The 24,858-nt window shown below is 46.9% G+C and overlaps 1 protein-coding gene across 1 annotated transcript in view; it reads left to right on the forward strand.

Moving 5' to 3' along the window:
- Nucleotides 1-24,858, forward strand: part of DNAH1 (dynein axonemal heavy chain 1) — a 74,854-nt gene that overhangs the window by 28,971 nt on the left and 21,025 nt on the right. Inside the window, exons 25-54 of the mRNA XM_076346790.1 lie at nt 198-338; nt 1,002-1,165; nt 1,665-1,778; nt 2,389-2,577; nt 3,625-3,730; nt 4,799-4,912; nt 5,210-5,359; nt 5,846-5,932; nt 6,041-6,227; nt 6,343-6,434; nt 6,913-7,067; nt 8,747-8,924; nt 9,179-9,373; nt 10,059-10,178; nt 10,805-10,963; nt 11,254-11,358; nt 12,568-12,708; nt 13,244-13,404; nt 14,107-14,264; nt 14,401-14,574; nt 14,948-14,986; nt 16,086-16,264; nt 17,094-17,324; nt 18,714-18,910; nt 19,638-19,773; nt 20,946-21,154; nt 21,949-22,120; nt 22,471-22,662; nt 23,069-23,179; nt 24,310-24,495. Coding sequence (XP_076202905.1) covers nt 198-338; nt 1,002-1,165; nt 1,665-1,778; nt 2,389-2,577; nt 3,625-3,730; nt 4,799-4,912; nt 5,210-5,359; nt 5,846-5,932; nt 6,041-6,227; nt 6,343-6,434; nt 6,913-7,067; nt 8,747-8,924; nt 9,179-9,373; nt 10,059-10,178; nt 10,805-10,963; nt 11,254-11,358; nt 12,568-12,708; nt 13,244-13,404; nt 14,107-14,264; nt 14,401-14,574; nt 14,948-14,986; nt 16,086-16,264; nt 17,094-17,324; nt 18,714-18,910; nt 19,638-19,773; nt 20,946-21,154; nt 21,949-22,120; nt 22,471-22,662; nt 23,069-23,179; nt 24,310-24,495 — 4,542 coding nt within the window. The remainder of the gene's footprint in view (nt 1-197; nt 339-1,001; nt 1,166-1,664; nt 1,779-2,388; nt 2,578-3,624; nt 3,731-4,798; nt 4,913-5,209; nt 5,360-5,845; nt 5,933-6,040; nt 6,228-6,342; nt 6,435-6,912; nt 7,068-8,746; nt 8,925-9,178; nt 9,374-10,058; nt 10,179-10,804; nt 10,964-11,253; nt 11,359-12,567; nt 12,709-13,243; nt 13,405-14,106; nt 14,265-14,400; nt 14,575-14,947; nt 14,987-16,085; nt 16,265-17,093; nt 17,325-18,713; nt 18,911-19,637; nt 19,774-20,945; nt 21,155-21,948; nt 22,121-22,470; nt 22,663-23,068; nt 23,180-24,309; nt 24,496-24,858) is intronic.

Below are 24,858 nucleotides of genomic sequence, written 5' to 3' on the forward strand. Positions count from 1 at the left end.
AAAAGAAAAGGCCTCAGATATTTCTGTTACTGTTTTCTACTCAGTCTGCAAATTTGCAAGGAGGAGAGTTAGAACAAGCTAGAGGAGGGGAAACATTCTTTTGGGTCTCACAGATTCATCTCAGAGCAGGGAGATGTAGAAATAAAAAAAAAAAAATCATTGTCTTACCACCTTCCCCCCCCCCTTCTTTTTTTAAGACTCCACGTACTACATGGGTCTTGCAATGGCCTGGACAAGTGGTCATTGCTGGCTGCCAGATTTTCTGGACAAAGGAAGTGTCTGAAGCTCTGGAAGCTGGAGATTTGTCCAGCAGGCTTTTCCCACAGCTGAGTACTCAGGTACAAAAATGAATGTAAGGGTGAGATTTTGCCAGATGGAGACTTTTCAATCATCAGGCCTTACATAACTTATAAGTACAGCCAGGACAATACTGTAGGAGAAACAGAGACGCAGTCCTGCATAGCACAGCTCAAAAACAGGTAAAAAAGCAGGTTCTTATCATCTTAATCATTAGGATATTTGTCATCATAAACCTCAAATAATGTACAGGACTGATAATATGATCATTACCTGAAGACAGAAAGAAGGTGAAAGATAACTTCTCCAGGGTCACCCAAGAAGTCAAAGGTGGGGGAGGACTGAAGTGATGGACAGTAGAAATCAAAGTGAAACTGCATCCTTTGTATCTGTTCCATGCATCTAATCACACCTAATACCTGGGAGATATGGTGTCCTCAGCTCTGGCCCTCATGGTGGCTCTAACTCTTTCTTTTCACCTGAACATGGTAATGGTGTAGGCAAAAGTCAGCTCTGAGCCAGCCCTGAGCACTATTTGCTTTCTGAGCGGTCATTTGTATCTCTGACAAGAGAAGAGGCAGAAGTTGCCTGGACACAGCCTATGATCTGGACTTAGGATGCCATAAGTTTGACTGCATTGTGTTAGTACAGCCTGGGGTTTTGGGATATGGATTGCTTCAGAGTACTTTCTTTTCCTTACCCAGCTGGGCAATTTGGTTGCCCTGGTCCGTGGAAAATTGTCTAAGATGCAGCGAGCAGTGTTGTCAGCTCTTATTGTGATTGAGGTCCATGCCAAGGATGTTGCAGCAAAGCTGATTGAGGAGAATGTGACAAGCATGAATGATTTCGAGTGGATCTCCCAGCTCAGGTAGAGACCACAGCTGTTGAACTTCACCCGGCCTCCCTGGCCAATCTTCATTCTCCCTACCCATCAGCCATGTCCATGACAAATGGAAATAAGAGTTTGCATAGTCTGTAAGCAGTATTCCTTAGTCACCTCTAACATCCCTACGAGGAGTGGGATTGAAGTCTGCTAAGGATGCCAGTTCTAAGGCATCTGAGACAGACCTAGTTTTGATGGTATCCTATTTGGCAATATAGACTAAGCCATACCACGGTGTTTCACAGCCTCACTGTGAAAGGGCATGCTCCTGCCTAACAAGGAGTGCGACGCTTGATACAACACCTAATTCCAGGTCCTGTGAGAACTCCTGTCCACCCTGTTGTGTTACCTTATCCTTTCTTCTCTTGAAAGAGAAATCCCATGACATGTATGTCTCCAAACCTGCAGGCTGCAGTCTTATGAGCTGCTGTATTGTCTGCCAGCCAGTGTTTATCTTTCTGATGTCATGTTCACTCATCATTAGATACTACTGGATGAGGGGGGACCTGTACATCAGAGCTGTCAATGCTGAATTTGTCTATGGCTATGAATATCTGGGGAACAGTGGCCGTCTGGTTATCACGCCCCTCACTGACAGGTAAGGAAATTGTTTTCTGGGTAATAAGTGTATTTTATTTTTTTTCTGGATGAACAAGCCTCATTGGGGATTAAACGAAGGATCTGACCACGATGGTCTTACTGCTTAATGTATGTAAATAGAAACCATTTGTAGAGTAAAGAACTACCTGAGACGAGGGCATAGGAACACCCTGGCATTGGTTCTACTGTATTCCTAGTGATCAGTGCTCAGACTGATTGCTTTCACTCTCCTAATTCTTAATGTAGTGTTCTGACTCATATAAAATGCCCACCTGATAGCTAAGGAGCTCTTCTACAAACCAGTAGAGAGGGGCATCTAATACTCTGGAATATACAGCAGCAATAAAAGTTTTACCCTTTTGTAACTGTCCTTTTTCTGGAGAGTGAATTTGTAGCCAGTGGCAGAAGGATTTATCCATGCAGGGCCCCATGAATACTAATAAAGGCCACGTAGCTAACTCCCTTGCAGAGTGCTGCATATCTAAGCAGTTCTGTAGAATAATAAAGGATGGATTCCTACCTGTCTCCAGCTGGATAGATCGTATGTCTCCCTTACTGAAATCAGTAGTAGAAATGCTTTTCATCATCTGGTCTCTCCTTGGTTGTAGGTGTTATCTGACGCTTACAGGAGCTCTGCACCTGAAATTTGGAGGAGCACCTGCAGGACCAGCAGGAACAGGCAAAACAGAAACAACAAAAGACCTGGGCAAAGTACTAGCAATCCAAACTGTAGTGTTCAACTGCTCCGACCAGCTTGACTTTATGGCAATGGGAAAGTTTTTCAAGGGACTAGCCAGGTACAATGAAATGCTGCATGTCATTAGCAAAGAGTGGGTAGGATGCTGGCTGTTGGGAATTGGTGGGTATTTTTCATAGCAGCCCAGAAGAACAAGCAAAGCCTTAGTAAGGGGGTTACTGTGTTCCAGAATGAGCAAAATTACAAAATTCCTGTCAGAAGGGAGGGACAGTTAAGCCAATTAAAAAAAAAAAAAAAGATAAAAAGAGAACCTGTTCATTTAAGGCAAAATTAAAATGCTTTGCACCAATCCACTGTTAGACACCTGTGCAAGTGTTTCCAGCTCTGGCCTTTGTTTTAATATCATACACGTTGGACTGAGATTCAGCCCACAAGATGCTTAATCTTAAGAAGGAGAGAATTTGCTGAGTGTATCCAAAATTGAGCAGCCAAGAGAGACTGCTCTAAGCCCTGAGGGATCCTCTCAAAGAAGCTTCTCTCTTCTCTACATTTCAAACAGAGCTGGTCCAATTAGTCTGTTGCACACTGGTGAATCTGAATTAGTTACTCCAACAAAAGCTGATACTCTTTTCTCAGATGTTTTCTTTGTAAGTAATTTAACTTCCTTCTTAAATCATGCCTTGTGGGAAGATCACCTTCCTCATATACATGCTTCCAGCTTTATACATAGTCTTCCAAGCTCTGAAAAATGGACTCAAGAGACGTCTAAATTGTATCTGCTACTCTTATAGCTCAGGTACAAAACAGGAATTCAATGTGACACCTCTTTCAAGCCCAAATCTGTAACATGCAGAATTTGTCCCAGGCTGTAGGATCAGACATTGCTATGGTCTTGCAGGGACCATGCACCTTCTCACTCATCACATGGCCTGAGATGCATAGTCGGGGTGAGGGGCTACAGCCCCTTCCACTGTACCAGTACACTGTGGCTGTGTCACTACCTGCTGTGGGACGTTAAGGGCCTTTTAGGTTCACTTCTTGTCTCTGTGCTGCCTCCCCAGTATGTGGATTTATAATTTCTAGATCTAGTTGAACTTTTGACTGCAAGTTTGCTCCTGACTTCTCTTATCTTTCCTTCCTTGCCCAGCTCTGGCGCGTGGGCTTGCTTTGATGAGTTCAACCGCATTGATATCGAGGTGCTGTCTGTGGTGGCCCAGCAGATCACAACTATTCAGAAAGCACAGCAGCAGAGGGTACGTAATGAACATGTGGATGCAAAGGCAGACAAAAAAATCTCCACTTGAGCTACTCTAGGCAAGTCCTTGTCTTTGCATGCATCTTCATAGAGGACCAGCTTCACTGCTCAGGGGCAACTCAGACAGACATACTTGAGCTAGAGGCATGCGCCCTAGCTGTGGCGCATCATATCAGGCCATTACATAGTCAGCATCCTGGGTGGGTTTTGTAATTTCACCCTAGTCTGTGCTGCCACAGTTGCCCACACGCTCACAGGCTGAAGTATGTCTCAGCTTGAGCTGCAGTGCCAGCAGACTTTGGTGTGGGAGACACTCCGATACAGATCCACTGAGCTGATACAAATTGGAGCTGTGATAAAGGCAGCCAGTGTTCTGCCATGAGTTGCTCAGCACCACATTTGTCTAAATGTGTTATCCAAGCTTTAGTGGATTCACAAAAAGCAATATGTGCAGAAAAATGCATACTCATGCACACACAGAGTTGCAATGTAAAATGAATCGTTGGCTTTACATGGAGGCTCAGCTGTCAGCCAGTCTAGCAGCCCGCCTCTGCTTTGTTCTCTGGAGACTCAGAGGGGTTAAGACCTGAATCTCCTTGACTTTGGCTTGGAATTAGAAACTTGCTCTCCGTGAATTCTTCTGCATTACTTTATCCCCCATCTGAAATTACTACCTACACAGCTTTACAAAGGATTTAGGTTTCTCTTTGCCCTCTCTGCCACGAATTAATTCAGGTCCAAACTCTACTGCAGAATAAATGGAAAGATGTTTGTTTACAGCTGGAGGGATAGAAGTCTGTTCAAGAGCAAAAAAAAAAAAATTGTATCCTATCAGTAAATCTTCCATGAGCCCAGTTTCTTAAACAGGGAAAAATATTGCTGGTAATACTGGATTCCTGCGGTGGGACCAGATTGAGTCACTACAGTTGTGGGCAGCTGTGTGTGTCCGTGCTTGATAATTTAACTACTGAAAGCCATTGTTTTCCTCTTGGAAGATTTTGCTACATTATTTAATTTCCAGGTCAGGTTTTGTTCTTTGAGGATGATCGTATTTTTAATTTTCTAGGTGGATCACTTCATGTTTGAAGGCACGGAGATCCCACTGGTCCCATCCTGTGCAGTCTTCATCACAATGAACCCAGGGTATGCTGGGCGTACTGAACTGCCCGATAACCTGAAGGTAAGGAGGGCAGACTACATAGACAGAAAGAAGAGCGGCCACCAATGTGTTCATGACAAGGATTAGGATGTGATGCTTTTGGAAAGTTTCTGGGATTATTTTGAGATTTGAATCACATCTGTAAGCAAATGGCCCTCCTCAGATTGCAGTCTGCAGGGATGCTACCATGACAAGGTGCCAGGCACACTCACTCTGTGTCCTCTAAACAGTCTGGGATAGATAGTCAGCCTTTTCAGTTTGCTGGAAAAAGCAAGAAACAACAGTGATTTGATCTTGTGTTGGAACTGTATGTTTCAGGCTCTCTTTCGTCCTGTGGCTATGATGGTCCCAGATTACTCCATGATTGCTGAGATCTCACTCTACTCCTTTGGGTTTAATGAAGCCAAAGTCCTTGCAAAGAAGATCACCACAACATTCAAACTATTGTCAGAGCAGCTCAGCACCCAGGTAGATGCCTTAATGTCCATGAATGTTTTTTAAATATGAGGCTTTCTCAGCCTAGGCACAAAGTACCTGGATGGTTCTATTGTTGCCTTGTGATAGCATATCACAAAAAGGTCACAATACCCATTCCTCATCTACCTCCCTCCTTTCTAACTCTCATTTCTCCTCCTGTGGCTGGACTTGCATTCACCTTCAGTCCTAGTTAGGATTACAATGGCAGGACAGTTGAGCCAAGCAGCCCTGCCTACTTCATCTAGGATTTTTCATCATCCAGTTATTCTCGTCTTCCTCACCCGTAGTCTGTACAGCTGAGGACTAGTTAGTTGTTTGAAGGATCCTGAGAGCGGACTTGGATGAAGGAGCAGTTGTTCTGAAGGCGTAACTCTCGTTTTTCTTTTCTTGCTTGCTAATTGAGTACATGCATAGGTTCTCTCTTTTTAGGTGATGCTCCTGTATCTGATGACATCGTTTCCTCTCTGTCTTTTCCAGGACCACTATGACTTTGGGATGAGAGCTGTGAAGACTGTCATCTCAACAGCTGGCAATCTCAAAAGAGAGAATCCTACTATGAATGAGGTAAATGTGCTTACACTTCACGCTGTCATAGACTTACGTGGCCTTTTCTGCAGCCACATAAGGATGCAGGCAGGATCTTTGAAGTTCTGAGTTCTTAAATCTTTGCAGGAGCTGATCTGCCTGCGGGCTATCAGGGATGCCAACGTACCCAAATTCCTGCAGGATGACCTCAAGCTCTTCAATGGCATTGTCTCAGATTTATTTCCCAAGATCAGAGAAAAGCCTGTCGATTATGGCATCCTGGAAGAAGCCATTCGCAAATCCTGTATCAAAGAGAATCTGAAGGATGTTGATGGTGAGGGGAAGGGCTCTCCACCAGCTCCCTCTGGGCCTGGGCTTTTAGTCCAGTGCTCTGCCCTAGGAAAGAGACAGCTGGTCCCAGACCCACTCCACATCATCTTCCTCTACAGGTTTTGTGACTAAGTGCATCCAGCTCTATGAAACCACTGTGGTTCGTCATGGCCTTATGCTAGTGGGGCCAACAGGCTCTGGGAAGACAAAGGTATGATTGAGACACTGCGTTGGCCCCAGCAAACCATCGCCTACCTAGTGATGCAGAGGGTTAAGCTTCACAGAATACTCGCGCTCCAGCATTTCCAGCTTCTCTCAGATAGAAGTCAGGGGACCAAGATGTTGCCTTTTGGTATTGATTTATAGCCATGGGAAAGTATATTAGTAGCTCGCTCTTTCAAGTTGGGAGATTAGGCTGAAGACTATTAGCTCTGCTGCACATTTCTAAGGCTGAGACATACTTTGACATCTCGAGATGCTTCAGGCCTCTTGCACGGGAGATCTAGCTTCCTCCCCCTGCATCTGGAATGCTTTATTTCTGTGAATACAGCCAGGCATCTCCTTACTGTGATATTATCCTTCACTATGTCTCCTTTCTCACTGCCTTTTGAATGCAGTTGCTGTGAGAGCAAGTGGCTTTGTCATTATGGAGCCATGGCAGTTAACTCTCTTGCTCTCCTGCTTTGCAGAGTTATGAAGTCCTGGCAGCTGCAATGACATCACTGAAAGGTCAGCCTGCAGCCAGTGGTGGGAATTACGAAGCAGTCAGCTACTTTGTACTTAATCCCAAATCCATCACAATGGGCCAGCTTTATGGAGAGTTCAACTTGCTAACACATGAGTGGTAAAGTACAAAACCTGCTTTCCTTCCTTCCAGATGGGAAGCGTTTTTCTTCTGTTCTTGAGCGTCTTCTCTTTAAGGCTGAGAACTATTTAGGGTAGTGGCATAAAACCAGAAGCGATCAAGTCCTTATCCTCACCAAGCTACAATAGCCAGTCACGGCAATTTAAGCTGACATCTCTTATTGTGTGCTTGGCCTGGCTGCCAGCACATGCCCAGACAGTTACTGCAGCTCAGCTGGCAGCATTAACTGCGTAACAAGGAATAATTCAATTGCTTTGGAGCACATGCCCCTGATCTAAGATACAGCAGCTTAAAAACACTCGCTTTGCTTCTGAAGAAAAGTGACCTCTGTGCTGTGCACTTGAATTGTTCTCTGTAAATACACTGGTGGCCTTGAATGATGAGGGGTGACTTTCAGGCATAAAGCGGCATTTCATTCCCGTTACCAGGGCTCCTGCTTGCTTACATGGTTTGGAAGCAAGAACTAATAGCCCTTTTGCCTTCTTGACAGCCGGGTCCTACTGCTTATGTTGCCATATGTGACCTGAGGTTGACTTTGCAGCTCACTTTATCCAGAAGCTAAGGTGTGAGAAGCAGTGTGAATCTCCCTTTGGCCCTGTCAACCACCACTTGCTTAGGGGCAAAGCTAAAGACTGTGTTCTGTAAAACCAGGGAAACTAAATAAATATGAAACTAACTGCCTCTAGGAAAAGTGCAAGCAAGTAAACATTACTGATGCTGAGACCCAGAGCTTCCCAACCTGGGCTCTGGTGCATCTTTACTGAAGGACATTTTATAGGATAGTCCAGTTAGGCTCGACAGTTTATTTATGATGTGACTCTACCCAAGGGCAGCACACAGGCACGTCAACATGACAAAAAGAAAAATACAGCAGCCATGTAAAATGTATTTACAGACAAATCCATCTATTTTAATCAGCTGAGCTTTAGAGCAGACTGTTTTCCCTTGATCTCGGTAACAACACCGTGGAATTCACTAGCACTATAAAAATAACAAATAATTATTTAATAATGAGAGTAGAGTCCAGGGCCTGAACGGAAACTGCACTTCAGGTTTCCATGTACAAATTAAGTTCTTGCTGTCAACAGCCAGCATTCCTTGTATGTCTGCTCTCCTGTTCACCAGCTCCAGCACCACAGGCATCTGAGGATGGGAAACTTCAGTTATAAAGAGGGTAGAGTTGTGCTCTTTAGCCTGGATTCATCCTTCTAACCTATAGTTACCCCACTGAAGCATCTGAGTTAGCAGAATAGCTGTCCTGAGTCTCCCTTTACACTTGGCGGAGAAAAAGAGGCATCTCCAGAGAGCAGATAACCTGCCTATGACCTGAACTGGATGCTAGCAAGGTTTCTTTGCTTTTCACTGAGGATAGAGATGTTAAAGGGAAGCTTGGCATTTTATAGTTAGATGACATGAAGTCCAGATCCTAATGCTCAAAGAAATTGTTTCATGGTGCCACTCAGGCTGAGATGTATGTCTCAGTAAAAGAAAGAATGAGATGGACCTTCATGCAGCTCATCAACAGGTGAGGCACAGGTATCCTTGGGCACGTGAACGAGGGTAAGATTCTGGCTCTGTTGGTTTATATTGTGGAAGCTTTGCCATTGATTTCAGCAAAACCAGACTGGGCCAAGCCCTGCCTTTCTCCTACCTTTCAGGACAGATGGGATCCTTTCCTCACTCATCCGGTGGGGAGCTGCGGCCACTGACACTGGCAAGAAGTGGTATGTGTTTGATGGGCCAGTTGATGCTTTGTGGATTGAGAACATGAACACGGTGCTAGATGACAATAAGAAGCTGTGTCTCAGCTCAGGGGAAATCATCAAGCTGACAGAGGTAACTCATCCCTCCTGCTTTTGCTGCCTGTTGTCTTTCCTCCCTCTTGGAACAGACTTGCCTTTTACCTCCCACTTGATATCTGTGATGGACTTGTATGGAAATTGGTGTCTCAGTAGCAGCCCTGTGCTGGCCAGACCTCTGCTGTGCTGCACAAATGCAACAAAACGGGGCTTATGCAACAAAAGGAAAGATTTCAGCTTCACCAAATTATGCTGAAAGATCCTTGCTTTCTCTCCTTTTGCAATTTCCAGAGCATGACCATGATGTTTGAAGTCCAAGATCTGGCTGTTGCTTCCCCTGCCACAGTCTCCCGCTGTGGCATGGTTTACCTGGAACCCAGCATCTTGGGGCTGGAGCCCTTCATCGAGTGCTGGCTGAAAAAAATCCCAGGGATCATGCAGCCCTTCTCACAGCAGCTAGCATCTCTCTTCAGAAGATTCCTCAAGGTGAGCTACCGTGCTGTTCCAGCCCTTCCATGGCTTGGAGCTTGTCAGCTCAGATATCAACTAGCCCAGACTTGCCAAGGCCTGGATTTAAATGCCATTATGGGAACACTTCAGACTACTAGTATACAAACTGCTCTCTGAATTTCCTGGGTTTAATAGAAGTTATTCACTGATCCCTACAGATGCTACTTAGTGTTATTGGTCATTATAGTTTGGTTTATTTAATTTTAAAATTATCTTCTGGACAAAATCATCCCTGGTGCAGCTCCATTGCTTACAGTGGAGCTACTCCAGGGAGAAAGTTGTAAGAACAAGTCTTGTCATTTCTACTCTGCTCTTAAGCCACTATTTTAATGAGTAACCCAGAGCTGCAAAGGAAAGCTCTGAAGGGAGCAAACCGTTTCAGAGCAGTGATGGCACAAGATGCATGTCACTGTGGCACAGAACCAAAAGGCAGGCCCAGAGGTTTCTTGTGGTTAAGACTAAACCAAAGGGTTTGACTTGCTTCTCTCCTGTCAAAATGGTGGTACTCGGGACGCAGTGGGAGATGGCAGCTTTCTCAGTCATACCCTCCCTGCTAAACATAGCCTGCAGGGAGGCGAGGAGAAACCAGAACGCTAGAAGGTAAAAGCAAAGTCAAATGTGTTGGGTAGTGACACTGAGCTGTTCCTGCCTCTCCTTACAGGAGGCCATCGGCTTTGTCCGGAGGTTTGTGAAGGAGATAATTGCCTCAACAGACAGTAACCTCACAAGGAGCTTCCTCATGCTCTTGGAATGTTTGTTTCAACCTTTCATTCCCATCGAGGTAGGATTTTGCTACCTCTATCACAATCACTTGTATGTGCCTGTAACTCTTAATGGCACTAAGTCATACAGAGGGTTAGTCACCAGAGAACAAGGTGTTGGTGCAGAAAGGTCATGCTGTAGCTCATCTACGTGGCAGAAGGTAATACAACATCCTGCAAAGCACAGGTAAACCTGGAAGGATTATGCTTTGCCCACTGAAAGAGCAAAAGATAAGCTCCACGCCTACCAGGCTGGAGGGAAGAGGTTCACTTTTATTTATAGCAGAGGGAATTGGAGAATGAGTGAAAGCAGAGGTCAGAGCTAAGCAGCAATGCACTTCAGATTGCAGGTCCTTTGAGAATTAGTATTGAATAAGGCTGGACAACTTTCAAATTAAAAACCAAAGACTAAATTCTTCTCCCAGCTCCTGTTGAGTGACATTAGTTCAGCGAGGGGAGTCTCTCAAGTACACCAATGAAACAGCAAGTTTTAATCCACAGAATACATTAACAAGGCCTGTGAAAAACTGGCTAGAAGAAGCTATATAGAAGCTGAATAGAATTACAAGCACATTAAGAAGAGTCTGTTTTTTGTGTATCTTAACCATGCCTGAGAATTTTACTTCTGCTCTTCTCTGGTTCTCAGGGAATTAGGATGATTCCCCAGGAGAAGGCAGCTCGTATCGGAGAGCTGATTGAACCCTGGTTTATATTTGCCTTGATCTGGAGTGTGGGTGCTACTGGAGATTCCCAAGGCCGCATGGCCTTCAGCTTGTGGCTGAGAGAGAAGATGGCAAAGGAAAAGGTGAGTAAAGGCAAAGCAGATCCTCTCTCATTACAGAGGAACTGGTAGTGAGGAATGGGGGTCAGAGCTTCTTGAATGCCTGGAGGCTTTGGGTGGGCTTCCTCTTGGGATCTGATATACCAGATCTGCTTCAAACTTCAAGGGACCCCTAGAGCTGGAAGATCTGGGAGACACCTGACCTCCCTGGCCTGGGGAGCATGCCATTACTAAAGTCTTTCTTGCAGTAGCGCAGATCCTCGTGTGAATTCAGCTGAGTGGCAGCCAGGTTCACCACAGCTTTATTCCCACAGATCCAGTTGCTTTTTCCAGAAGAAGGACTGGTTTATGACTATAAACTGTATGATGCTGGGCTTAGCAGTGCTGAAGATGATCTGGATGAGGAGGTCATTAGGGAGGTAAAACACTTCCAATTCCAAGCTGGGAAATCTGGGGGGATGGACCAGGAAGCAACACAGTCCTGCAGGATTTGGTAGGATCTTCTCATCAAGGGCAAATAAGAAAAGCCTATAGGAACCAAGTGAGAATGTTTAAAGTGAAATCAAGCTTTTCGTTAAAGAAAGAAGGCAGTTTCTTGTCCTCAGGGTTGTGAAGCAGATCGTTCAAATCTGAGCCAAGGGCTGATCAATTCAGACCTGAGTGCCTCTGCCAGTGCTCAGGAAAGTGAGAGGGCTCTACAAGTGTGGCTGCTGCAGGAGGACAGGGAGAAGCTCAGATGGAAAGGTCTGTCTGTGTTAGAAAGCAGTGCACAACAGCAGAAGAGCTGTGTGCAGCAGAGTCTGGAGGAGGAGCAAGGCAGATAAATATGCCATCTTTTTCACAGGAGACAGCAGAGCAGTAGGGCATGCAAGGTCCATCTGACTGACAGTCACCAGCCCCTGGGCTGAAAGAAAAAAAAAAAAAAAAAAGAGGAAAAACGCTTCCCCTTCTTACAGAGCAAAGTAAGGAGCCCTACATGAGCATCAGATGCTTAGCAGAAGCTGCTAGCATCATCTCTGTGGGAAGGCCACATGGGGTGGTTAGAAATGCACATTTTCTCAGTGTTCTCCAGCACATCCCTGACAAAACCTCTGCTCACTTGTGTAGTAGCTTCTGGGAGGTTAGCCTGTGACTTGATTGTAGCACAAGTCGTCCATGTCTTGTACAAGTACAAAACCTCCATGTGCCTCTGAGTGCAACACAGATGATGGCGCCAAACATGAAGACAGGATCCCAGCTAAGCCCTCTTTGGCCCTCTACCATGGGGGCATTTACAGGGTAGGTCAGCTTAGGACAGAATTCCCGTTCTTGCAAATATCACAAGTGCTCCATCGCCCTTTGATCCCAGTTTTCAGAACGGAGGGCAAGTCTGTTGCTGCTGGGGCAATGATCTCTAACTCTTGGGCTACCTCCCTCCCGAAGGAAACGAGTCAGGCACTCGCAGCGTTGCCATACAGAAAGGTATAGGTGGCAAGACTAGACTGAGGGGCTGGAAACCTGAATTCCTCGTCAGAATCTGAGCTACTACAGAAGGAGCTGTGATGGGGAAAACACAGCAGAAATACTGTTTTCCTATTCCTGTAGGGGATAGATGCAACCCCCCCCCTAAACACACCCATACCTTTCAGGTGTGCTGGGAGAAGTGGCTGGACTCTACGGCAAAGTTCACCATGGTTCCTGATACCAACTTCTGTGACATTATTGTGCCCACAGTGAACACAGTCCAAATGGCCCATCTGCTGGAGCTGTTGCTCACCAACCGTAAGCCAGTACGTGCCCAGCCTTGTCTTTGATTTCTTTGATTCAACCTTGCTCTCTTCAACAGGGGCACCTTTTCCTCTCCCAGTGCAATCAGAACCTAACAGCTACCTGATACCTTTAGATTATTTCTCACTCTCGTGGATTTGTATTTCTCAGCTCAAAAGCTGTGCCTAAGGAACAAGAGTTCTCCATTCAGTCCCCAGGCACCATGCTGGTGCCCAAAAGGAATATCAACTCTCAGTTGTTCAATCAAAATGCAGCAATTGCTAGATCCCCTCCACACCACAATGATAGCCCATCACCATCCCTCTTTACCCATTTCCTGTGGTTCCATTTCATACTTCTTTGGTTAGATTCCTTCCACGTGAAGAGATCTGTTACCTTGAACAGCTGTCCTTATTGCAGAAGCAAGCCTTCTGTCCTCTCCCAGCCTTAGAATGCCTACGTGAGTGGTAACCTGCATTTCCTCCAGCAAATGTCAGAGAGCTGGGAAACACAGACTGTCTGCTTGTGGTTATGCTGCATTGCTGATTGTAATTCTAGGTTCTCTGCATCGGTCCCACTGGCACAGGGAAGACTCTCACAATTACAGACAAGCTTTTGAAGAACTTGCCTCTCAGATACATCACCCACTTCCTGATGTTTTCGGCACGCACCTCTGCCAACCAAACCCAGGATCTCATTGACAGCAAACTGGATAAGAGGCAGGTTTCCTTTCTGTGTTTGCAAAGGCAGTATCCCTGAGCTCAGTGTTTCTATCAGTCAGCTTCACCATTTAGTTTCATCCCAAGACCTGAAGGGGCCCCAAGCACATACAGCAGTGGATAACAAATAGGGCAAACAGTAAATCTCAGCTGGGATGGAGAGAGCCAGTAATAACTTGATACAATGGCAAGAAAGTGAGAAGGATTAGTGAGGGTCTGTAAAAGTTGCGCCAATTCTAGTTATTCCAGAAATACTACATTTCACAGCACAGGTGTTTGCAAACCCTGGTGTGGGGTCGTTATAGAAACTGATGAGGGGAGAAAACATGGCTGCTGACTCCCAATCCAACTCCCCACAGTTAACAGCTTCTCTTTTTCCTCCCTGGTCAGCCACTGGTTTGAAGTTTCCAACAGATTCACAGGCTCAAGCTTTACTTTTATTTGCGTCCATTTATTCATTGACATTGTGCATAAGTAGACAAAATTTCACTCGTGTTTGGAAAGAAGCCAATACCTCAAACATTGCTCCGGATCTTTTCCGTGCAAAGGTCCGTAAAAAGGGGTGTACGGAGTGTAAGTGTAAGCATAGCTGAAACTACTGGGCCAGGAAGCCTCTAGAGAAAAAACTGCTTTTGGATCAAGTTAGGAGTACCTTTGCAATAGGAGTTGTCCTGTGTCCTTACGCGGCTTCTGTCCTTACAGGCGGAAGGGTGTGTTCGGGCCTCCGGTTGGGAGGTACTTCATATTTTTTATTGATGACTTGAACATGCCCATGCTGGAGAAATATGGTGCTCAGCCACCCATCGAGCTGCTGCGGCAGTGGATGGACCACCAGGGCTGGTACGACAGGAAACAGATCGGTATGACCCAGATCCTTTGCCCAGTACTCTTGGCAAAAGTTGGCGTGTTGATAGATATGCATACCTGCTGTGGAGATTTGTGGTGAGGGTTTTTAGCTACGCCTTAGCATTCATTCCTGATTTTGCACTCTTCAAGGTACTTTTAAGAAGCTGGTAGATATTAATTTTGTCTGTGCCATGGGACCTCCTGGAGGGGGAAGGAATGCTGTCACTCCACGTTTCACCCGCCACTTCAACTACCTCTCCTTCACAGAGATGGAGGAGAGCAGCAAGAAGACTATCTTCTCCACCATCCTTGGCAGCTGGATGGGTAAGTTCTGCAGACAACTGCCACCTTCTCCTCATGTTGCAAGTCAGCCCAATGATAATGGAGGTTGAAAGGGGAGGAATTAATATCGATGATCTGATCAAAGTGTTGGAAGCTGGAACTTGTGTTAGTTTCTTGGAGATGCTTTTGGGAAAGTGTTGTTTGAATCTTAGCAAACAGAGAGCTCATACACTGTTTAGTCTCAGGGCCAAACTGCTGGTGCAAGTCAGCAAACTTCAACTTTGGCTCTCACAGTTTCATAAGGTATACCATAGCCTAGGCCTTTCAAAGAGAATTTTGTTTGTGATGGATGATGCAGATATCCTTCACCTCAGCAAGTAAAGCAGTAACTGAGGGTTTTTTGTCTTTTTTCTAGCTGGACTCCTAGGAGAAAGAAGTTACAGAGATCCAGTGCGTACGTAAGAGCAGAAAGATGAGAGAGAGAGAGAGGGAGACTGTGAACAGAACAAGCTAATGGGCACAGCATGGCGTAGCTTACCTGTGCTTTCAGCAGACAGACACTTGCCCAGACAACAGCCGTCTGTGGAAGCAGAGCCTTCTGTTACTCTCCATCTGCTGCAGCCTGTGGACAGCTGAGCAGGGAGGATCTAAGCATGGTGCTACAGCCACCCAGAAAAAACGGTTCATTTGGAGCGAAATGAGTCCTCTTATATTTGACAGGGTGGGAATTCAGGATCATCTTTGTAAATGTGCCCTCCTCTGTAAATCTACCAGTAGGAAGGAGTGAGAATAGTGGGCTACGAGAGAAGCAAAGCAGAGCTTTCTGAGTGCTTGCAGTACTCACAAGCGTCAGTACCTGACTATGAGCTCAGGGGCACACTGAAGCATCTAGCTGTGATTTGAAAAGAAACTAAAGAATTTTGGAAATAATGCAAAAAAGTGCAAAATGCTAGGGTGTCACAGGGCTCTGCTTCCCTAGCAGTGTTTGTAATGAACTTGATTGGGAGTTTAAAAAAAAAAGTATTTTATGCTCTGAAACTGGCAGCTGTGTTTAAATCTTGCCAGACTATTGCATAAGAAATTATTCCTCAGTAGCTTTGCATTTGCTGAGCTCAATGAATTGCAAGGCGGTTTAGCTAAGAGGGCACTCACACCTTCTAGCTTAAAAGTAGCTGAGACTCCACTAAGGGAGTACAAGAAGGGATGAGGAAAACCTGCCTGCAAGTATTTCAGGTAGGCACCAGTTACCTGTCTGGCAGTGTCTCCTCTCTCCCTGGGGTCTTAACACCACAGAATTGTTGTGATGCATTCTTCCCTCCCTAGATCTGATTCCCTTTGGTTGGGAAACTCATTGGCAAACTGTCCACTGCGGTGAGCAGGTGCTTGGTCAGGTCCCCACACAGTCTCTGCATAAGAAATCAGAAGACAAGTGTGTTCCTGGCCAAGTCCTAGCAACACCTCTGCCACTCAGTGCCACCTGTCTGCATTGCTAGGACCTTCTCATCCCAGAGTCACCACCGTGGCATCCTCTCCACCTTCCTCTGTCTCTGCAGCAGGAGCACTTGCAGTCAAAGACTTGAACGAGCCCTTGGTTGATGCCACTGTCTGCATGTATTTGACCATCACATCCCAGCTGCTGCCCACACCAGCAAAGTCACATTACACCTTCAACCTGAGAGACCTCTCCAAGGTGTTCCAGGGCATGCTCATGGCTGAGCCCAGCAAGATCAAGGTGAGTCCTCCCATCAGCATAACCATGCCACCCAGGGGAAGACCAGAAATGTTCCAGTTCAAGCTTCATTGATAGGCTTGCAAACAGGCCTCAATTTCTTGTTGAAGATGCATTTTGGTACTGTTCAATGAATGTGGTGACCTTCCCTTTGATTATATTGCCTAGTACCAGTAGTAAACAGCCTCCCCCGGCCACCCCAGCCCTTCCTTGGCACGGAAGCAGGCGAGTAGCCACAGGGAGTTAGTGCGACACAGCCCGGCCATTTAGGGCTGGATGGGGCCATAGGGGACCAGACAGGGGACCGCACAGAGGCAGAGGTGTTGTCCTGTTACCAGCTTGTAGCAGTAGAGGCTTCTGTCCCTTCATCTCTCCTGAGGATCTTGCTTTGGCTCCAGCCTAGCCAGTAGAGATTGACTTATCACAGGAAGTACTTGGGACCCTGGTTCTGTGCTACACCCGAATAAAAGGATCTTTCAAAAAAACATAAGAACTTCTGAAAACAGTAAAAATTATATCAAACTGGGAGAAAGATAAGGACAAACAACATGAATTTTAAATCTCTCAAAGAAAGCCTGACATATGGACAAATAAAGGGGGGATTAGCTGAAGCTGTAATGAGCACTCTGCAAAGCAGCTGTTTTGACAAGAGTTGTTTTTGAGAGGAGAAGGGAATGCAGCTTCCTCCGCCCAGTTCTTTCTCCACTCCAGCTGCCTTCTAGCAGGAGTGGAGCTGGCCACATGCCGGGCAGGAACCAGCTTTCCTGACAGTGAGGCTCTTAATACTTCTCTGCTTCTCTCATGGTGGTGTTTTGCTGGGATTTCCTACCAGGACAAACTGCACCTGCTGAGACTGTGGTACCACGAGAGCTGCCGGGTCTTCTGTGATCGCCTGGTCAGCAAGGAGGACCGGACCTGGTTTGACAACCTGATGAAGAGTATGATGGAGGAGTTAGGCACCACTTTTGAGGAGGTTGTCCCCTCCCAGCCAGTTCTGTTTGGAGACTTCATGGAGCCAAGTGCCAATATCAAACTGTACAAAGCAATCGACAGCCAGGAAAAGGTAAGGACCCTGGGAATCAGGATGATGTGAGCTATGTTCACGTCTTCCAAGTCTTCTGCAAACAAAAGAAAACAGTTAATAGTAACCATGGGGCTGCTTGAATTGAAGGTGTCTGGAATCACAAACCCTCCCAGGGCTCACCTGTGAAATCCTACCCCAGATATGGATCGTGGCTGCATTCGGTGCGATGGGAAGTTGAGGTGGAACAAGCTGTCTCTGCGTTGCCATCCTGGGGGCAGCCTGCTATGCCAAATCTCCCAAGTGAGCTGCACTTGGGACTGAAAAGTGAAATTTGCTGGAAAGAAATGGCACATTACCCCCAAACAATACAACTTTTGCCATTAAAGACTTCACAATTGACCTTTACAAGTAATTAACGTTACTGCCAGATTCCCTGTTGGAGAAGATACTGCGAGTACTTTGGCAGTGATAATTAAGCAAAGGCAATGAGCAGTACGTTTTGCACTCATTATCAGAAACAGATTATTATCCTGTCGTCTCTCCTCTTGTGATAGCTGTGTGACAAGGACTGGTAATTAACTGAGCTTTCCAATCTCTTTCATAAAGTAGGTAGGCCAGTCCCCCACTGAGGTGGGCGCAGCTGAGACAGCCAGACTTACCAAGCTGCTGTACAGTCTGTTGATGCTCATGGGACTTTGGCACCTAGACAGGGATCTCAGCACTGTATGAATTCCAGCTGATGTTGCTTGTCCAGGTTCAGAGTGAAATTGCTGAGGGGGTAGGACCAAATCCCACGTCCTCATGCTTCATCTCCTGCTCTGGCCTGAGGGTGCTGTTGAAGAGAGCCCTAGAAAGGGCAGGAGACTGCTCCTGCAGCTGTTCTGTGCGATGGCTAGACCAGGAGAGGAGTGTGCTTCTCTACTCATCTACAGCCAGCGGGGTTCTCTTCCAGCACCTGCCCTTTCCAGCCAGGATCCTGACCACAGGATGCAGCAACAGGCAGTGGTCAGCTGTAGAGCGAGGAAGTTCTCTCAGAGGGAGGCCCTGGGAACAGCATGGGTGAGGCAGCCATAAGCTATTTTATTTTGAACTATGCCTTGCTGTTTCTCCAGGCAAACAGCACCATTGAGAACAGCAGACCTTGGTCACTTGCCTGGGTTAGTTTAAGGTCACCATTCAGCAGCTGCTGCCACTACCACTAGCTAAATTCAGCCCAGTCCAATGGTAGTTCCTATAGGAACATGGAGCAAAGAGAGCCATTACCACCCCACAGGCAGCTCCTAGGGAGCAACTGAGAGAGGCAGCTGCTCCCAGTCCCCACTAAGCACCAGATTCTGCCCTCCCAGAGGCCTGGCTGTTGCTTACACACAGCTACCCACCCACAATTGCTTTTATCTGGTAGCCACAATTAACTGTTTTTGCCCACAGCTGAAGGTTGTGATTGAGGATTACTTGGAGGAGTACAATCAAATCAACACCCCAGAGCTGAAGCTTGTGCTTTTCATGGATGCGATACAGCACGTCTGCCGAATCAGCCGGATCCTGCGGCAGGCTCCAGGGAATGCGCTTCTCCTGGGTGTTGGGGGAAGTGGGAGACAGTCTCTCACCAGACTGGCATCTCACATGTAAGTAATGCACTCCTATGCACATAATGTGGAGCAGCTCCATTGGGGCTGCCTCTAGAGAATCTCTTTTCCTGCCCTTCCTGCTACTGGTTACACGTTTTTCTGGTTGCTGACTCTTCAGATTTAACACTCACCAGCTATAGCTCAGTTAACATGCACGTCTACACTAGAAAAATCCTTCCTGGGAGCTGGGCAGCAGGAAGACAAAGGCAGGAGTTACTAGTGACAAGTCATCAAGTGACACTGGCAGCCTGGCAAGTAGGACTTGTGAGTCTTGGGAGCCAAGGGCCCTCAAGGGGGAAACATGGAGAGCCAGGGAACTAGGCTGGGGAAGCAAATTCTTCCAGCTCTGAATACAAGGTGTGATCCTAGAGAAACACAATTGCGGTTCCCAGGTGCACCAGCCTCCGAGGGCAGCGTCACAAAAAAAATCCGTGTTGAATTGCTCCCTCAGCACTCTGAGGCACTGGGCCCAAGAAGCAGTGTGACTCAGCTTATGGAGTTGTACTTCTCCTGGTTTCTAGCTAGCTCAGGTATCTCTGCTTTGAGTAAAACATGCTCTTGGCTTGGTGGCTGAACATGCACAAAGACAGGTGTGTGCCTAGGACTCATTGCAGGAAAACAACTTGCTTGAGTCCTCTCCCCCTGAGTCCATGACACATACTCAGGATTGACAAAAGAGGAGATTTTAGTTGGATGTAACTCCACGGGCTTCTCTTTCCTTTAGGGCAGATTATGAGTGTTTCCAGATCGAACTGTCCAAAAATTATGGCATGACCGAATGGCGAGATGACGTGAGGAAGATCATGATGAAGGCAGGCCTTCAAAGTCTACCCAAGACATTCCTGTTCGTAGACACACAGGTACGGGAATATTAACATGGTGGACTCCATCTCAAAAGGAGTCAGAAACACATCTCTAAGCTCAATAAATCCCCCTAAAGAGGATTGAGGAGGTTGATACAAACCAGGCACAACTTGTATTTCTTAAGTAACCCATCTTCATCATCTTATAAAAAAGCCCCAGGGATACAAGAGGTGGTGCATTTGTTGCTAGAGAGGCTGCAGAGCTGTGTGTGAGTGGGCTGATTCTTGTTGCTCAAGAAAGCCTCTTTCAACTCCATCCAAGGGTTTGGTGGGATCAAAGATTTTAGACACAGCTGCCTGAAGCTAAGCACTACGCTGACTGCTGATATTAGAAGTCCTAAGCAACATCATTGTCTTTCTTTTCAAAGAAAGATACCAGTAGATTTAGGGCCTTATGCCTGGTGGTTCCACAGGATAATGTTGGCTTGTTACTGTAAACTGTAGCTTGCTAATGGCTAGGCCAACTTCTGGAATTCATGGTTATGTTCCCCATAGGGTTTTTTACTGCCTTCATTATCATAGGAACCAAGTCCTTTCTGGCAGTGCCCTAAGCAGTGAGATGAGCATCTGTCAAATGCTGCTTGTTCCTGCATCCTTTTCCCTGCAGTGAGACGCATAAGTGAGAGAAGGGGGGCATGGGAGGGTGCATTTAGTCAAGTAGGTGGATGCTGTGTATTTCTGATTTAGCAAAGGTGGAGAGGTGAGTGTAGCTCTGGAGGGAGATCGTCCCACAGACTGTGACACATCCCTACAATTACTCTGTCTCCCACATCGATGAGCTTTATCTTAATAGTGAAGTGTTCTGTGCTGGAAGAACGAAGACCTAGGGCAACCTGGGGTCTGGGGTCTGGTTACAGAGTCACTGTGAGGCACGGAGCAAGGCCCTGAGCACAATTTGTCTGTAAGGAGACAGTGAATGGGCAGAAGGAGGCTTGTTTTCAGACACATACCCCCACCCCTGAAATAGCTGAACGTGGCTGTTCAATTGGAAATGCTGGACAAGGGTCAGAGCATGCTTTACTAGAGCCGAGCGATGATAGAAATGATTTCTTATAACAGAGGCTGAGGGCTATATTTATCCAGAAGTGATCTACATGGCATGTGGAGACATGACTGTCTTATGACTTAGGAAACTGGGTTTTTTTTTTTCCCCCTTATCATCTACTTAGATTAAAAATGAATCCTTCCTTGAGGATATCAACAACCTGCTCAACTCAGGTGACGTTCCCAACATTTACAGCCCCGATGATCTAGAGCAGATCATGATGGCTATGAAGCCTGTTGTTCGAGATCTAGGGCAGCAGCCCACCAAGGCCAATTTGATGGCTGCATACACAGGACGGATTCGCAGCAATATCCACATGGTCCTGTGCATGAGGTACAGTTCAGACGTAGAACTCCATGCTGTCAATGTTAATTATTCCCTCCTTTGCCTTGCATCACTTTGTCATGGGACCTTTGTTTCCAAGCCCCTGACCTTGGAGGAGGAATAAGGTTTGCATACCACCTTCCCATAGGACCAGATACTTTTTTTTTTTTTTTTTACACTTTGCTGGTTTCAAGATGAAGTTTGTGAAAGTTTAAGAATATGCTTATATGTGATCCAGATTAAACACAAGCTTCCTCCTCCTTCATGCACCATTGAGCTGTTTGTTACAAAAATGTTTTGTTTGAATTTGGGGCTCAGTTGCACCATGTTGCCTCATGAATCTAGTGCATAGTCCATGAGCAGCTTGCTTGCTTGCAGGAAGGCTGCCAGAAGGCACAGGGCATTCTCAGTGTAAGTACAAGTGGAAGAATTGAGGCCGTGATTTTGGTCTGGTGATGCGATCTGTGCACTCACCTGCTTGAAATAGACTTCGGGTCACATTTATTTCTTACCCCTTAAGTGTTCTCCCTAGGGAGGGACCCAGAAAACATCACCCCACTACCATCTTAATACTTCCAGAACATACATACCCAGGATTTCCAAGGAGTGAGCTGTGACATGCACCTTAGGACATGCGGCTCACTGCCTGAACTTTCATTCCCTATTTCCCTCCTTCCTTGGGTATATTCCCTTCCTTCTTACTCTGTAAGAGTTCAGGATGGTTCTAGGGAAGTAGGAAAGCTACTTTATCCTTGTATCTATAGCTAGTTGTAACATCTCTTTTCTGCATGTCTTTCCCTCAGCCCTATCGGAGAAGTCTTCCGTGCACGCTTAAGACAGTTTCCCTCTCTTGTGAACTGCTGTACCATCAACTGGTTTAATGAGTGGCCTGCTGAAGCCCTGCAGTGTGTTGCCTCCTCCTTCTTGCATGAGATCCCACATCTTGGTGCCAGTACTGAAGATGTTGATGGGATGGTAGGTGCCACACAACACACAGCTCCTGTATGCTTAATGTGCCATGTTTCTAGATACACATAGACAATGGATGCAGGACACACCTGCAGAGAGGTCCTACACTGTAGCAGAAATGTTTTATGGCAGGGTCATTCAAATACAGAACTGGCTAGCTTCTGTGTGCCTTGAAATGGGCGTGTCCATTTCTCACCCTCCATATGGCGTTGAAGCCCACACGCATATATAAGCTCTGCTGTGACTGTATACTTAGGTTCTTTGTAAGCCCCTTGTGCTCTCTGTGGGCGTCGCATAGACTTGCCTACCACATGTTCAGTACTGAATAAGATTGTTTCTTTCCTTTCTCCTTGTAGATTCAAGTATGTGTAGAAATCCATCAGAGCGTGGCAAAGAAGTGCCAAGTGTACCTGGCAGAGCTGGCCAGACACAATTATGTCACTCCCAAGAGCTACCTCGAGTTCCTTAGCATCTTCAGTTCCCTGATTGGAAAGAAGAAACAGGAGCTGAAGACAGCCAAGAACAGGATGAAAAGTGGCCTGGACAAGGTTCATACCTCACACCCAGGAGAGCTTTGCCCCCCCCCCCCCTTACCTGCTGAGCAGCATAGTTGTAGCTGCAGAGATGCAGTGAGATGCCCTACACATCTCCTGTGTAATAGGAGAAAACTCATGCTGAAGCAAATGAGAACTATGCCTTCTGCCAGGGCCAGTCTTTCTGAAGGTCTGAGTCTGTAACAGCTCTAAAAGAATGATGGTCCCCAATCAGGGGACTACTGGCACTACTGTTTATAAGCACACCACAGTGCCAGACTGTTGCTTAAGCAGGGACCAGGGCAAGACCTGCTTTGTACAGCCTGACACTGGACAGGGAGCACCCACCAGGGCAGCACAGCCCTTTCCTGGGGTTTTCTGTGGCTGCTGCCTGTGCTCTCACTCTGCTTTGCTCCCACAGCTCCTGCAAACAGCAGAGGATGTAGCAAGGATGCAGGAGGAGCTGGAGTCCACCCGCCCTCTCCTGGCACAGGCAGCCAAGGACACACTGGCAACCATGGAGCAACTGCAGGTACTGCTGCTGGACAGCCCTGCATTTTCCAAGTCTGGCTGCTCAGACTGGACACAGCGCTTGGGGAGGCCTTGCGGGGGTTGTACAAATCCTACTTGATCTGACAGTAAAAAGACCTCAGATTAGCACAGCAGGCATTTATGCAGAGCAGCACTGCTAGCGAGAATGGCCTTCTGCTGGGGTCCCTGCTGTGATGTTGGTGGGGGCCAGTCACAACCCACCAGTGAGTTGCTAGCAGAAGCGATGGCTCACATGCCCCTGTCTGAAACCACAACCCAGGTGTCGGTCAGCCAAGCTACCAGCTCCCTTTCCTCACTGGTTTAGATCCTTGCAAGCACAGACCAGCAACACTACTAACACAATCCTCAGGTGGCCTGAACAGTTCTAAGCCCAGACTGTTGTTGCTGAAAGGGATCATTACCCCACATCCCATCCCCAGGGAGCTGATCCAGCTGCAGCCTGCCCCTGCTAGCCCAGACCTCAGGGATCGTCACTCATGCCACTGCAGAAGAGGGAACTGTCCTGTGTTGGCTGTCACTACCTTCCCTCCTCCTTGTGTTCCTCCCTGCCCATCTCCTACTGTGGGATGGTCAGACTGAGACAGAGGGAACAGAGACATTAACATCATACAGCTCTGCATGCAAAGGGGAAAGAGTCTGCAATCTCTCATGTTCCCACATAGCAGATAAAGATTTGGCTATATTCGACATTGCCTTTACACCTCCTGGTAGTGTTTTAATGCTGGGGGTAGGCAGAAGTGACAGTTTTAGAAACAAAACCCTCAGCATATCTTCTTATTCCTCCATCTCCCTACGCATTTGCATCCCTATGCAACCCTCTCCCTGTGCCAATAGGAAAAATGGGTAGAGCAGCTAATTCCTGCAGGACTAACACAATTCCAGGCACAGCCAGAGCTGGAGCTTGTGGATGATCTCTACAGGCTGACAGAAACCTCCTGCCACTCTGATGCAGGAAGGGGATCCCCTCCAGCAGCTAGGCCCCAGCATGTCTCTGCTGGAAGAAAACACATGACCTGCCAGGACAGCTGTGATCCTTACCTGGAGTGCTGAGCCAAGCCAAAGGGGTGCTCTGGCTCCAGCATGCTTCTGAAGCTGCCTCTGGTGTCGCAGGTGGACACAGCTGTGGCTGAAGAAACAAGAAGTGCTGTGCAGGCTGAGGAGATGAAGGCCAAAGTGAAAGCTCAGACAGCCCAAGCCATTGCAGATGATGCTCAGAAGGACTTGGCTGAAGCCCTTCCAGCCCTGGACGCTGCTCTTGCCAGCCTGAGGAACCTCAACAAAAGTGATGTTACAGAGGTAACTGGGTTGAGGGGGAGGGTGGCAGAGCTGGGTCTGGTCCTGGACAGCCTCTCACTTTGCAGCAATTCCCCTTCTATAGGCTTGCAGTATCCCCGGCCTTTTCCAGCATCTCCATCCATCCCCCTGGGCTCACAGTCTGGGCAGCTGCCCATGCAGCTTCTCAGCTTCACTCCTTCAGAAGCAAAGAGTTTTGAAGGGCAGAGAGGCAGCAACCGGCTCCTGGGTGTTCCTACATGTTGTTTCCAACTTGTGCCAGAGAGGGTGTTGAGGAGGGCTCACCCCATGGTGCCTGTCCATGGGGGTAGACAGCAGGCCGTACCACAATGTAACCCTGAGTATTGACTGCACAGCACAGGGACA

Source organism: Aptenodytes patagonicus, chromosome 8 (genome assembly GCF_965638725.1).
Source record: "Aptenodytes patagonicus chromosome 8, bAptPat1.pri.cur, whole genome shotgun sequence".
In the NCBI taxonomy this organism is placed as follows: domain Eukaryota; kingdom Metazoa; phylum Chordata; class Aves; order Sphenisciformes; family Spheniscidae; genus Aptenodytes; species Aptenodytes patagonicus.